At 40.4% G+C, this 16,485-nt stretch overlaps 1 protein-coding gene across 1 annotated transcript; it reads right to left on the bottom strand.

Moving 5' to 3' along the window:
* Positions 1 to 4,719: 4,719 nt before the first annotated feature.
* Positions 4,720 to 5,274, bottom strand: LOC122704412 (transmembrane protein 126A-like). The gene has a single exon (XM_043919047.1). It carries the CDS (start codon positions 5,272 to 5,274, stop codon positions 4,720 to 4,722), a length of 555 nt encoding a protein of 184 aa, XP_043774982.1.
* Between the last annotated feature and the right edge of the window lie 11,211 nt (positions 5,275 to 16,485).

The following is a 16,485-nucleotide window of genomic DNA, read 5'->3' as shown; positions in this document are numbered from 1 at the left end:
TCCCCTGAGTTACTGCAGTGCTGTGACGCCACAGGACTCATCCCCATCCTGCTGCTTCCCTGGCTCCTCATCTTCCCCCACTGCTTCTGCACATCCCAGAGGCGGATGTCCCAGCCCATGCCTTTATGGACCATGGACAAACCCAGCTGAATTTCTTCCCTAACATTATTTGATGTTGTTAACTACCAATGCTTGTTTTGATTCTAAATCTTGTGAGAGTACCAGGTTTGCTAAAAGTTATTGGGGATGTGAATATCCCCAGGGGTTCTTCCTGTCATGGAGTCCTTGGTAACAAGTCCCTCCTTCCTTCCCTCTGGGTCTTCCTTCCCTTCTGGGAGGAAACTGATGGCAGATTCACAAACACTTGGGTTCTTTCTATTCTTTTTACTCTTTTGGGCCAGGTATGGGAGAGACAACAGGCAGCTACCATGCTCATGATGACTCTAGCACACTGCCTCAGAACATCTCCTTCTGTGCACTACTCGTCCCCCTTCCCAGATGAACAGATAAGGTATATTGTCCTCTGTGCAAACATCCCCCAAGTTCCACACTAGTTTCTGTCTCACTCTTGTGGTTGCTAGAACATCAACACTGTTCTTTTTTTTTTTTAATTTATAATTGAAGGATAATTGCCTTACAATATTGATTTCATTTCTGCCATACATCAATATGAGTTAGCCATAGGGTGTACATATGTCCCCTCCTTCTTGAAGTGCTCTCTCCTACTTCCCAACCTTTCCCACCCCTCGAAGTTGTTACAGAGAACCAGTATGAGTTCCTTGAGTGATACAGCAAATTTCCACTGGCTCTCTATTTTATATGTGGTAGTATATATTCTCCCATGCTACTCTCTCCATTCCTCTCACCCTCTCCTTCCTGCCCCTTGCCATGTTCCTAAGTCTGTTCTCTACATCTGCCTCTCCACTGCTGCTCTGCACACAGGTTCATCAGTACCATCTTTCTAGATTCCATGTATATGCGTTGATATTAGATATTTGTTTTTCTCTTTCTGAACACTCTCCTTGCTCCTCCTGACTCATCACCACATCGCCAAATATCATGCTGACCAACACAGGTTCTCCTAACTCTACTGGTCCAAGTATTCTATTTCTACCAAGAAAACATAAACACAAATATTCCCAGATATCCATAACCACAAACAAAATTTCTTATGAGTGACCTTTCCCATACACATATGTGAAAGAGCTCAATAATTTCTCCTATGTCAAAAACATAGCTTTTCCTCCTGAATAGTCCTACCAAGCTCTCCCACACTTGAGAAATGAGCTTTTACATATATTTCATCTTTCCTAATAAAAAGTATCCAAACTTTCCTTCACCCTCACTGGGTGCATTTCCCTCATCCCTCTCTTCTCAATCAGGGCTACTTACCTTCTCAGCTCATGTTCATTACTAACTCTTCAAAATTATGCTTCATGAGGCTTTTATGACACACCATACAACTAAGGTAGCCACTTGCTAGAAGTTGTACATCTACAAAATAGGCTATGAGTCCATGAATTTCCAGAAAGAACAGAGCTCAGAGCCCATAAAGCTACTATTTCTGTCTTCAGCAAAGCAGAAAAAGAAGTTGCTGTCTGACTGGAAATGAATCCTACTGTGATACAAGATGATGAAAAGCTAGCTCTTGTCATCATTGCTCTTTAGTAGGTGAAAAAACTGGGGTTCAGGTAAGTGAAGTGCATTGCCCAGACATTCACAGTTGACAAATGGCAGAGCTGGACCTCAACCCTCTGAGTGCTTGCATAACCATGGCACCAACCTGTCATTACAACCAAGTTGTCTTTCCCCAATTGCAGCTTTACCAACAAACTTGCCTCTGGTAGTTTGGTTTCCTTTGTGACTTTCGTCAAGGTTTAGAACTGACCAACCAGTGCAGAGCAGCAAAAATCTTGAGCCTCCTGCAGTGCTCATGTCCAGCTGAGACAGGAAAGCTGACTCTGCATGCTCTTTTCAGCCTCATGCAGAAGTGCCCAAGGGACAAGCCAGTTAGGGGTAGCACAGTGGACAGCAGGAAGCTCTGGCTCTGGAGCCAGCTTGACAGGATTTGTATTCCTACCTGGCCTGGTACCAGTTAGTGAGGCAGCATCAAGAAGTTACTTAACACTTCTGAATCTCCTATCCCAGGGAGAGAGAAGGAGAAAGAAAAAAGAGAGAGAAAGGAAAGAAAGAAATTAGAATCTACCAGAATGAGTTACTTTTCAGATTTAAGATTATAATCTATGTAATATATATGTATATATTTCTCCTAGAACCAAGGGTTCAATATCTGCTAATTCATCATTTACAATGACTTCATAGACTAGAACTACTGTGAATAAGGAAAACTAACTGTATTAACCACAAAAAGGAATGACTCATATGTTACAATGTGGATGAAACTTGAAAACATTATGTTCAGTAAAAAGAACCAGCTGTGAAAGGTATATACAGGTCCACTTATATGAAATGTTCCAAACAGGCAAATCCATGGAAACATAAAGAAGATTAATGGTTTCTAGAGCCTTAGGTAGAGGGGAGTGGAAGTGATTGCCAAAAGGTATGGGGTTTCTTTTTGGAATGATGAAAATGTTATAGAATTAGTGGTGATGGTTTCTTACTTTTGGATGAAAACCATTGAATTCTGTACTTTAAAAAGGTGCTTTATGGTATGTGAATTGTATTTCAATTTTAGAAACAATGGTATTTTTCTACATACCTGTTATAATACCTAAAATCTAACAAAAACAACAACAACAAAAAAAAACATGATCATGCCAAGTGTTGACAAGGATGTGGAAAAATTAGAACTCTAATACACTGCTGGTGAAATGTTAAATGGTACAACAACTGGAAAATTGGTACTTTTCCAAAAAGTTAGACATACACCTAACATATAAGTCAGCAGTCTCACTCCTAGGTTTATCAAAGTGAAATTAAAAGCTGTGTTCACACAAAAACCTGTATGTGAATGTTTATGGCAGTTTTATTTGTAATCACCATAATCTGGAAACATTCCAAATGTCCCTCAACTGGGAAATGCATTTAAAAATTGTGGCATACAGAGCTAGAACAAATAATACAAAAATTTATATGAAATCACAAAAGACCCAGGACTGCCAAAGCAATCCTGAGGAAAAATAACAGAGCTGAAGGCATAACTCTCCCAGACTTCAGACAATGATGCAAAGCTACAGTAATCAATACAGTGTGGTGTTGGCACAAAAACAGACATATAGATCAATGGAATGGAATAGAGAGCCCAGAGACAAACTCATGCACTTACAGTCAATTAATCTTCAACAAAGGAAGCAAGAATATACAATGGAGAAAAGACAATCTCTTCAGCAAGTGGTGCTGGGACAGCTGGACAGCCATAAATCAATGAAGTTAGAACACTCCCTCACACCACATACAAAAATATAGTCAAAATGACCTAAAGACTTAACTGTTAGACATGATACCATAAAGCTTCTAGAAAAGAATGTAGGCAAAACATTCTGATATAAATTGTAACAAACCTTTTTTAGATCCGCATCCTGAAGTGAAAGAACTAAAAGTAAAAGTAAACAAATGGGACCTAATCAAATTTATAAGGTTTTGCACAGCAAAGGAAGCCATAAACAAAATGAAAAGATAAGCTACAGAATGGGAGAAGATATTTACAAATGATGAAACTGACAATGGATTAATTTCCAAAAAATACAAACAGCTCAAACAACTTAAAAACCCACCTCAAACCCAGCCAAAAAATGGGCAAAAAGCTAAGTATTAATACGTTACTTCTCCAAAGAAGTTATATAGATGAACAACAGGCTCATAAAAAGATCTTCGACACTACTAGTTATTAGAGAAATGCGAATCACAATGACAATGAAGTAACACTTCATACCAGTCAGAGTGGCTATCATAAAAAAATATCTACAAATAATAGACCCTGGAAAGAGTGTGAAGAAAAGGGAACTCACCTACACTGTTGGTAGGAATGTAAATTGGTGAAGCCATTATAGAAAACAGTATGAAGTTTCCTTATAAAACTAAAAGTAGAGCTACAGTATGATCCGGCAATCCCACTCCTGGGCATATATCAGGAAAGGATGAAAACTCTAATTCAAAAAGATACATTCACCTCAATGTTCATAGCAGCACTATTTATAACAGTTAAGACATGGAATATAACCTCATATGTCTTCCATGAGCCGACATATCAATAACCTCAGATATGCAGATGACACCACCTTTATGGCAGAAAGCAAAGAAGAACTAAACAGCCCCTTGATGAAAGTGAAAGAGGAGAGTGAAAAAGCTGGCTTAAAGCTCAACATTCAGAAAACTAAGATCATGGCATCTGGTCTCATCACTTCATGACAAATAGATGGGGAAACAATGAAAACAGTGACAGACTTTATTTGGGGGGGGGGCTCCCAAATCACTGCAGATGGTGACTGCAGCCATGAAATTAAAAGACGCTTACTCCTTGAAAGGAAAGTTATGACCAACCTAGACAGCATATTAAAAAGCAGAGACATTACTTTGCCAACAAAGGTCCGTCTAGTCAAAGCTATGGTTTTTCCAGTAGTCATGTATGGATGTGAGAGTTGGACTACAAAGAAAGCTGAGTGCTGAAGAATTGATGCTTTTTAATAGTTTTATTTTTGTGTACAGATTTGCTTAACAATCACTCAATTTCTAGGCCAGGTTCTGGTAACTGAGGAGCCTTTATAAGTAGTTTATATTGTCTAGACCCAAGGTATGCAGCAAATCCCCAGTCTGGAGCAAAATGGGAAATAACATCTTTCTAAAGTAAGGCTTAGAAATCCTAATCCAGTCATTTAAGATGTTTCCTTTCTCTGGTAGCAGGGCTGAATTATACCTAGCTGCTAGGCCACCATTCACAGGGATAGCCAAAAAAAACAGGGTATACAGGCCACCGAAAACAAGACCAACCAATCCACCTCGTGTTATGGTGCAGGTTTCACAATGCAGATCACCTGTATTCAAAGGTAAACTTAAAAAACCTTTATAAGATACATCTGCTGTCAAAAATGGGTTCACTGCCATTAGTAAGCCAGCAGCTGTATGAGCCTGTGTCATATGTAAGATGCGTCGAAAAAGACTATTTGCTATTAGGCCACAGAGAGCCTTAAGTCCAACATATGTTGATCCATTTTCAAGCAGATTCCTTTCTGCTTCTGGGAGCTGGTTAATTTTTCTGGCTATGATATCAATTAAGTTCTCCTTGATGATAGTACCATCTGGTTCATTATTTGTCATCTTGAGCCTTACGCGCGCCTGCATGCAGCCGCGGCCTCGGCGGGTCTCCTCTGGCCCCGAGGGCTCACGCCACGCTCCGCTCGAGTCGCCTGGGCGCGGCCGTTCTAGGCCCCACGTGACCGGCCCTAGGCGGGCGCCGGGTCGGAGCCAGCGGCGGATTCGAACCGATGCTTTTTGAACTGTGGTGTTGGAGAAGACTCTTGAGAGTCCCTTGGACTGCAGGCAGATCCAACCAGTCCATCCTAAAGGAGATCAGTCCTGAATATTCATTGGAAGGGCTAATGCTGAAGCTGAAACTCCAATACTTTGGCCACCTGATGTGAAGAGTTGACTCATTTGAAAAGACCCTGATCCTGGGAAAGATTGAAGGCAGGAGGAGAAGGGGACAACAGAGGCTGAGATGGTTGGATGGCATCACTGACTGAATGGACTGGGTTTGGTGGACTCTGGGAGTTGGTGATGGACAGGGAGGCCTGGCGTGCTGCGGTTCATGGGGTCACAAGCCAGACACAGCTGAGTGACTGAACTGATACTGATAAGACACAGAAGCAACTTAAGTGTCCATCAACAGGTGAATGGATAAGGAAGAGGTGATATATATGTGTGTGTGTGTATACACACACATACATATACACACAATGGAATATTACTCAGCCATTCAGCCATGAAAAAGAATGAAATCATGCCTGCCATTTGCAGCGACATGGATGGATCTAGAGACAATCACATTGAGTGAAGTAAGTAGGATAAAGACAAACATTATATGATACCGCTTATATGTGGAATCTAATAATACAAATGAATCTATATGCAAAACAGAAACAGACTCACAGACATAGAAAACAAACATGGTTACCAAAGGGGAAAGTTGGGGGAAGGAATGAACTAGGAATATGAGATTAACAGATACACACTACTACATATAAAGTAGATAAGCAACAAGGATTTGCTATATGGCACAGAGGACTATATTCAGTATCTTGCAATTACCTTTAATGGAATACACCTGAAACTAACACAATATATCAACTACAGTTCAATTTTAAAAGTTGTGGTATAGCATAACAATGGAATATGATTCAACAACAAAACAGACTACTGATAGAAGTAATGACACGGATGAATCTCAAATGCATCATGCTAAGTGAAACAAGGAATATTCAAGAAAAACTATGTATTGTATGATTTCGTTTATATGAAATTCTGGAAAAGGCAAAACTAAAGGCATAAAAACAATCAGCAATTGCCAAAGGTTGAAGATGGGGGCAGGATATAACTACCAAGGGGTAACTTGAGGGAATTTGGGGGGGGCACTGTGAATGATCAAACTATTCTGTATCTTGATTGTGGTGATGACTATAGGACTCTATCAAATCTCAGATAACTATACATCAAACTGTGGATTTTATTGTACGTGAATTAAAATAAATTTTTTAAAACTTACTAAAGAAAAATCCAACTTCATAATCACTTCATAGATCATTTCTTCCTTTTTAAACTGATTTTTGGAAAAGTAGTGACTTAGGCTAGTCTCTTAAGGGTAGCTGTGAACTTTGGTGTACAAAGAGTCAGGATGAATTTTAAGGGCCAGAGCAGCAGCAAGCAGCCAGGCCATAGTTCATGCTCAGTGTCCCACATGCCACATCATCAAGGGGCCAAGGCTACCTCCTCACAGCAGCCCTTCCTGGAGGGTCTCCCTCCCTGCATAGAGAGGTATACAAAAGGTAGACATAGAACCTTTTCCAAACAGGCCAAGGAGAATGGCATAGTGCCAGTTGCAGAATGTTCTGAGAGGAAACAAAGGCAGAGGTGCAGCTACACAGACTGAGGCAATGTGGCAGGGACAAGGATGAGAATGGGCAACAAAATAGGGACAAGAAGAAAGGAGATGGGCAGGAGGAGAATGGCTACCATTTACTGATCACCTACTCTGGGCTGAGCTCTGATCTAGGCACTTTATAAACAGCATTTCGATATTTTCTATGGCATATGTGCTTCTGGTTATAATCATGGGTCATTTTAAAGATAAAAAAAATTGAATTCTACCTAAAAAAATTATGGATTCTTAGTTATATTCCATTTATGGCTTTTCATTCATGGTGGTAATATGGTTTCTTTCTTCAATTACTTGTTTTTCTTTAAGTCAACCTATGGCAAATTTTAAATAATTGGCAAAAACCATAAAGGCATGAAATTTAGGAAACCCAGCATTATCTTTTTTGATCTCAAAATCAACCAGCATGAGGTAGGTATAATTAGACCTGGGTTACAGAAGAGGAAACTGAGGTTCCAAGAGGTTAAGTAACACTTGTCACACAACTACTGATAGAGTTAGAGTGTAACAGCAGGTCTGTCTTGACTATAAAACAAATGGCCCAGTCAGGTGATCCCACCACCCAAGACCTCCCCCAGTCCTGACAGGTGTGACCATCTTTGTGGTATTAAAAAGAAAGCCATGAGCTGCATTGCATGATGAGTCAACACACTAACAGAGTCACACATTATCACCCACCAGCCCCATGACCTTGGGTGGGTAACTTACATTCCCTAAGCTATGTTTCCCTCATCTGAAAGTGGGTTTGCTAATGCCTTTCTTGTGCATCAGTAATGAGGATTTTGTTTTTATTGGAGGATAATTGCTTTACAATATTGTATTGGTTTCTGCCATACATCAACATGAATCAGCCACAGGTATACCTATGTCTCCTCCCTCCTGAATCCCCATCCCATCTCCCTCCCCATCCCACTCCTCTAGGTTGTCACAGAACACCAGGCTGAGCTCCCTGTGTCTCACAGCAAACTTCCACTTGCTATTTTACATAAGGTAATGTATATGTTTCCATGCTATTCTTTCCCACCCTCTCCTTCTCCCTCTGGGTCCACAAGTCTGTTCTCTATGTCTGTGTCTTCATTGCTGCCCTGAAAATAGGTTTATCAGTACCATCTTTCTAGATTCCATACACATGAATTAATATACAGTATTTGTCTTTCTCATTCTGACTTACTTCACTTTGTATAATAGGCTCTAAGTTCATTCACCTGATTAGGACTGACTCAAATGAGTCTTTCTTATAGCTGAGAAATATTCTATTGTGTATATGTACCACAAAATCTGCATCCATTCATCTGTTGATGGATATCTAGGTTACTTCTATGCCCACTCACCTATGGGCACCTTGTCTTTGACAAAGGAGGCGAAAACATACAATGGAGAAAGCATAGTCTCTTCAATAAGTTATACTCAGAAAACTGGACAAGTACATGTTAAAGAATGAAACTAGAACACTTTCTAACACCACACACAAAAATAAACTCAAAATGGATTAAAGATTTACATGTAATGCCAGAAAATTTAAAGCTCTTAGAGGAAAACATAGTCAGTACACTCTTTGACATACATCACAGCAAGATCCTCTTTGACCCAGCTCCTAGAGTAATGGAGATAAAAACAAAAGTAAACAAATGAGACTTAAAACCTTTTGCACAGGAAAGGAAACAATAAACAAGATTAAAAAACAACCCTTAGAATGGGAGAAAATGCAAACAAAACAACTGACAAAGGATTAATCTCCAAAATATACAAACAGCTCATGCAGCTCAATACCAGAAAAACAAACAACCCAATCAAATACTGGGCAGAAGACCTAAACAGACATTTCCCCAAAGAAGACATACAGATGGCCAACAAACACACGAAAAGTTGCTCAACCACACTGTTTATTAGAGAAATGCAAATCAAAACTACAATGAGGTATCCCCTCACACCGGTCAGAATGACCATCTTTTAAAACATCTACAAACAATAAATGCTGGAGAGGATCAGAAGAAAAGGGAACCCTCTGGCACTGCTGGTGGGAATGTAAATTGATACAGCCACTATGGAAGACAGTATGAAGACTCCTTAAAAAACTAGGCAATAGAACTACCATATGACCCAAGAATCCCACTACTGGGCATATACCCTAAGAAAACTGTAACTGAAAGAGATACATGTATCCCAATGTTTGTTGCCGCACTTTTTACAGCTATGAGGATTTTTATTAAGAGTTTATAAAATGCCTGGTATATACAAAGTGCTCCATAAATGTTACTTACAGTTGTTATTGTTACTAATATTAATAAGACTGTTCTAGGCTCTTAAATGGAAGCTATGGACATTCCTCTATAAGCCAGGCTTGGAAAATGAGCTGGCCTAAGGCTCCATCTTGGAAGAGAACCTTAGAGATTCCTACTGGGAGCAACTGGGAAAAGCCAGATCTGACCAGGTGCTCTTCAGGCACTAACTGGAGTCAGGGGAGGATGGCCCGGCTCTGGAGCCGGTCTGCCCATTCCGGACACCCATCTAAACTGTCTAACCCTCTCTGACCACTGGACGCCTGTGCTGTGCTGGGCATCCCCTGAAGCAAAGTGTTCACAGCCATAAGTAGCAACCTCAGTGGACTACAGAGCCATCAGATCAATTGTTGATTAAAACCATGAAGAAACATGGGAATCTCCCGGCAGTGCTTCTTTGTAAAAAGAAACCTTCTGTGCTGGTCTGTCTCCCAGGAGAAATTTTAGAAAGTGCACCTCCCACCTCTCCTGGATCCACTCCTCCCTGGTTACTCTCTTGCTGCTACTGCCCGCTGCGTAAAACCTCAAGCTCTTCCGCTCTTCTATTCCTGTTTATGTGCATCAGTCCTGAAGCAGGCTACAGGCAGAGGCTGAGGGAACAGAAACACACGGGGCCGTCTTTTTGCCCACTAGGTAGGAAGAAAAAGGGAAAGAAGACTTAACACTGCTCAGTTGTGGGGACCGCTGGATGCTGCTGGGTGATACAAGTTGCACGAATCCCAAAGAAGAGCAGAAGGGAATCGCTCTGAGTCCACTCCTTCCTCTGGACCTTCTCTCTTGGGTGACTGATCTATAGAAGGTCTATTGTCTTCTCAAGTTAAAACTCAGGATAAACCCCTAGGTTCGTTTGCTTTGGGCCACATGGACTCTTCCAGTCCCTCCCTATGGCTGCTGGACAAGCCTACCACTGGATGGGAGCTCAGTTCTTCTCATGCTCCCCAGACATGGCTTTCTGGCCCCCGAACTGATTACCTAGGCTGAGACTGGTCGGCACAAATGGAGCACTGACAAAGCCCCAGTGCTGGTGCAGAGCCGGGGGCGTGCCCTCCTCCTGAGCCCCTCGCATATAGCTCGTCAGCTCAGTGGTCCAGGAGCATCTTCACAGCAGCCCGAGGCTGGAGACTTAATGGAGAAAGAGAATGAAGGGACACAAGCTCAGTAGCTGGGCCCTTAGCACTGTTTCCTAAAAGGTAGAAAAGATAAGCTGTCACCAAACAGAAATATGCCATCTGACTTCTGCCAAGCAAGTCAGTAGTCAGCATTCACAGAGGGCTCACACAACCCCTGGGCATCTGGAAAAACATAGGCAGCCCACAGGCCCACCCTGAGGGTAGTGGGCTGCCGTCCACTGAACCCTCTGAATTTTCATTCTAGTTCCTCTCTAATAAACAGAATTGCTGTGTTGATTATTGTACTTGAGCATTTACTAGGACAGGCAGATTTGGGGGAAGATCTGTTTTCACTTAGGAGGGATAAATCACTTTCCTGGTACATGTAAATGTGATCTCAACAATTTCGGGAGATACAGCCATGGGAGGAGAAAGGTAGTTGGCTTGGCTGGCAAGTGAAGGGGTCCTGGGGGGATGGGCCCCAGTTTTAATAATCCACTAACCTCCCACAGCCACCAGAGTGTCCAGCTTCTCTGCAGAAGTAAGGAGGAGAAGGGGGAGAACAGAGGGAGGCAAAAGATGCACTTTGACTGTGGCCTGAATCTTTCCCCAGGAAAAGAGATTCTAGAACTTTTGAAAAATCAAAGAAAAATGAAGTAGAAAACAAACTACAAGAATAATACTTTGTAGACACGTATTCATCAAAAATGGCGATGAAAGGGCAAAACCCCAGTAAAGGAAAATTGAGTTACTGCTAAAAGCACAGCAAAGGAGTTGAATGTGTTTCTCATAAGTTGAGCACCTGTCATTCCATCTAGTCAAATGTATTCTTTATATTTAACAGATGATGCTTTCTTGTAATTAGTTCTATCACTGACCATTAACAAGTCAGACAATTTTAGACTGTTTCAAAGCTATCATGTTGGTCAGATGGAATGTATATTGTGATAAAGAGCTTAAATATTAGGTATTTGATCACAACGGTATTAACTTTTTTAAAATAAGTGAATAAATAAATGCATTAACAACTTATTAATTTTTTCTTGTTGTTGTTGAAACTTGTTTTATTTGTTCAGTATATAATTTATTTTGATGACTAGGGAAAATGGGCCATGCACCTAAAGCCTGTCCTCTGCAACAAGAGAAGTCACAACAGTAAGCCCACACACTGCAAGAAGAGTAGACCCCACTTACCACAATTAAAGAAAGCCTTTGTGCAGCAACAAAGACCCACCACAGCCAAAAAATAAAATTTAAACACACACACACATACATACATACATCTGGATTGAAGACAACGGTTCTCAAATTTGGCTGAATATTAGAATCAGCTGAGAAATTTTTAAAACTTAATGTCCAGAACCTACCTCAGGCTAATTCAGTTCAGTTCAGTCACTCAGTCATGTCTGACTCTTTGCGACCCCATGGACTGCAGCACGCCAGGCCTCCCTGTCCATCACCAACTCCCAGAGTCCACCCAAACCCATGTCCATTGAGTCAATGATGCCATCCAACCATCTCATCCTCTGTCATCCCCTTCTCCTTCTGCCCTCAATCCTTCCCAGCATCAGGGTCTTTTCAAATGAGTCAGCTCTTCACATCAGGTGGCCAAAGTATTGGGAGTTTCAGCTTCAACATCAGTCCTTCCAATGAACACTCAGGATTGATCTCCTTTAGGATGGACACATCTCTTGCAGAAAAACTAGAACCAATACTTCCACAAATGTGAAACAAGCTTTCTAAGTTGCCTAGTTATTAAGCAAACACCAAATTTGGAAGTTTGCCGTGAGTCAAGAAGGTTAGAAAGGTGATTTTCAAGTTCTTTTCTTCCTATGTCTGATCTCACTGAACCTAATATACCAGTCTCTTAATGGAAAGAAATATTTATCCTCTCTGGAGGAAGGACTTGTACAGAATTCCTCATAATGGTGCAGGAAACAACTGGATGTGTGTAGAAGGCTGCTGGGTGGGGAAGGCAAGGGACCCAGAATTACAGGCAACCACAGAAGTGAAATTACAGCCCCAGGAGCAGGTCAGGGTCATTGTTGTTGAAGTGGGGTCTCTGTATGAATGTACTTAGCATGTATGTTGGGATTGGAGGAAGTCACCAGACTTCCATGTACCTCCAGGTATCTCCCAAACTTGTCTTCCATCATGGCTAATGTTCCCATAGGAAAAAGATTACTGTTTTAGACTAAGGGACTATGACCCCAAGAGGCCTTGTCTAATGCAATTATTTCCTAGTGCCACTGTAACAAATAACCACAAACCCAGTGGCTTAAACCAATACAAATGTATTATTTTATAGTTCTGTATGCCAGGAATTTGACAAGGATCTCACTGGATTAAAATCAAGAGGTCAGCAAGGCTGCATTTCCATCTGGAGGTGCCAGGAGTGAATTCATTTCTTTGTTTTTCCAGCTTCTAGAAGCTACTACCCTCACCCCTTGGCTAGTGGTCCCCTCCCCTCCATCTTCAAAGCCAGAAATTGCAGCTAGAGTCCTTCTTACATTGCATCATTTTCTTCTCCTCTCCTACCTCCCTCTTCTACTTTTAAGGACCCTTGAGTTTACACAGGGGCCACATGGAGATAAATCCAGGATAATCTCCCTATTTTAAGGTTGGTTGATTAGCAACCTTAATTTCATCTGCAACCTTAATTCCCATTTGCCATGAAATGTAACATGTTTACAGGTTCTAGAGATTATTGAGACATGGGTGTCTTGAAGAAGGGTTAATTAAAAGATGCTTGCTCCTTGGAAGAAAAGCTATGACAAACCTAGACAGCACTTTAAAAAAACAGAGACATCAATTTGCTGACAAAGGTCTGTATAGTCAAAACTATGTATAGATGTAAGTCATGTATAGATGTGAGAGTTGGACCATAAAAAAGACTGAGCACCCAAGAATCGATGCTTTCGAACTGTGGGGCTGGAGAAGACTTTGAGACTCCCTTGGACAGCAAGGAGATCAAACCAGTCAATCCAAAAAGAAATCAGCCCTGAATATTCATTGGAAGGACTGATGCTAAAGCTCCAATATTTTGGCCACCTGACACAAACAGTTGATTCATTGGAAAAGACCCTGATGCTGGGAAAGATTGAGGGCAGGTGGGAAAGATTGAGGGCAGGTGAAGAAGGGGATGACAGAGGATTGGATGGCATCACTGATTCAATTGACATGAGTTTGAGCAAACTCCGGGGGATTGTGAAGGGCTGGGAAGCCTGGCGTGCTACAATCCATGCAGTCCCAAAGAGTTCGACACAACTGAGCAACTGAAAACAACAACACACTTAGCATGCAGATTTGTTGCCTAATCATAAATTAAATTACAAAATAAATTAACAGTCCCCAGCAGAATGCATGAACTTGAGCTCCTGAAGATAAATTTTTTTTTTTTTTTTTATGAAAAAGGGCATCTCATTGAGCACATAAAGGACTGCAAGTTCTAATGGGGACCCTATGTGTAGTGTGAGGATATGAGGAATAAAAATTCAATCTATAGACCTACTTGCTCTGTTCTTTATTTCATTTTTCAAGGATGCATGAAGACTCTTAACCTGGAGACACATGAGCCACCTATTCCAATGGCTCTCAGAACTTTGACAGCCTGATTTCCTCTCCACCAGTGTGGTATCCTTTTTTTCCTAATCTCTGGGCAGCTGAAGAAGAAACAGGTTATATTTTGGACCAGGGCAGCCCTTGAAACTAGCATGTGGGAGCAGCAGCAGTAACTAACAGTGGGGCTCCAGCAATGCTTCTCAATTTACAGCCCATAATCTGCCTGCATCAGAATCCTCTGTTGTTCTCTCTGGGAATAGGATCCAGGAATCTGCATTTTAAAGAGATCTTTGGAGATTCTGATACAAACTGAAGCTTGACAGCCACTATTTTAAAAGTTCCCCAATCAATCTGTAGCCTCTCCTGGCTCTTAACAGCAACCATAAATTATTTGCTTAATCAATGCTCCATCCCTACTGTGATTCTCAGACATACATTTTTATCAGTTTCCTCTCCTACCTGGAGAGAAAACTAGAGAGAGCATAATATTTCAGTGCAGGTATATGGTCCATAACTGAGAATTTGCCACTATATCTTAAATATTAACCAAGATGAAAACTGTTTGATGCATAATTCATTAGTGGAGCTAGTAGACCAAAATGCCTTTCATAATTTAACAAATTGACATAAACTATTAAAAATTGTAAAAGAGACAGTGTTGATTTATGCCAATTGATCCTGGCTGTGAATAAATACAGTACAAAAGAAAATTATTGTATCACTTCTGCCAAAACTACTAATAGCAAACAACTTACTTGGGGAATTAAAAATGCAGCTCTTCAAAATTGAAAAAATTTTAAAACATTTTAAGGGGGGAAAAAAGTCTGAAAACAAATTTCAGACTGTTTTCATTAGCAAATTAAATAAATAAATGTTAAGTAGGTCTGAATTATTACCCAAAATTTAAAAAAAACAAAAATTTCAGTTTTATTAAGATGATATTTCCATATGTAACAATCATTTCTTCAGTTTGAATTCAAATTATGAATTACTTTTGTAATCCTTAATAAACCCATTAGGTAGCTTTCTCTGAGACAAATAGGTTGTCTTAGTAATTTTTAACTGCATAAATATTATCAAATAAATCTATCATGTAAAAATTAAAATAACATTACCAAAAAAGCTAAAGTCCCCTTGCCCATATTTCCAGGTAATCCAGTTCCTCCCTTCCCTCTCCAGAGGTGAGTGCTGACATCAATTTCCAAACTATTTTTCCAGATCTTTTTTGTGTTTACATGCATGTACATTGACCCATGAAAAGCATTCAGAATTGTTTTGAGCATTTTTATATAAACAGTATCATACTGGATACATTCTTATCCAACTTGATTTTTCACACCCACTATGCCGTAAAGCACTCTTTCCATGTTTAATAATACCAGCTTTGAGTTAAATATTGTTCTGAATACTGATGTGTGCCCTGTCACTCAGTCATGTCCAATTCTTTGCGACTCCATGGACTGTAGCCTGCCAGGCTCCTCCGCCCATGGAGTTTTCCTGGCAAGAATACTGGAGTGGGTTGACATTTTCTACTCCAGGGGATCTTCCTGACCCAGGGATCGAGTCTGTGTCTCCTGCATATCTTGCATTGGCAAGTGGATTCTTTACCACTCTGCCACCTGGGAACATATACTCTAATTTAATCCTCATAGCAACCCCTTGAGAATGGTACTGGTAGCATCATCTCACAGGTGAAGAAACTGAAGCACAGAGGGAAGAAATGAGCTTCCACAGTCACAAAGCTTGTAGCCAAAGTAGAATTAAAAATCATAGCCCCAAATATTTAACATTACTCTTGATCAAAATTAACTTGAGACAAGAAGACATCAGCTTCTCAACATTGTTAATTATCAGAGAAAGGCAAATCAGAACTTCAATGAAGTATCACCTCACACCATTTCGAATGGCCATCATTAAAAAATCTGCAAGCAACAAATGAGGGAAAGGATATGAAGAAGAGAACCCTACTGCACTGTTGGATGAAATGTAACTTGGTGCAACCACTATGAAGAATAGTTTGGAGGTTCCTTAAAAAACTACAACTAGAGCTACTATATGATCCAGCAATCCTACTCCTGGGCATATATCCAGAGAAAACCATAAACAAAAAGACATATGCACCCCAGTGTTCCCTGAAGCTCTATTTACAATAGCCAAGACATAGAGGCAACCTAAAAACCACCAACAGATTAATGGATAAAGACGATGTGGTACATATATATATAATATTACTCATATATATAATATTTAAAAAGAATGAAATAATGCCATTTGCATCAACATGGATTGACTTGGAGATTATCATACTAAGTAAAATAAGTCAGACAAGAGAAATACAAATATCATGTGATATCACTTATGTATGGAATCTAAAAAATGATACAAATGAACTTATTTACAAAACAGAAATAGACTCACAGACTTAGAA

This window comes from Cervus elaphus, chromosome 12 (genome assembly GCF_910594005.1).
Source record: "Cervus elaphus chromosome 12, mCerEla1.1, whole genome shotgun sequence".
NCBI classification, from domain to species: Eukaryota; Metazoa; Chordata; class Mammalia; order Artiodactyla; family Cervidae; genus Cervus; species Cervus elaphus.
The sequence above is the reverse complement of the archived record's forward strand: the minus strand, read 5'-3'. Positions and strand labels throughout refer to the sequence as shown.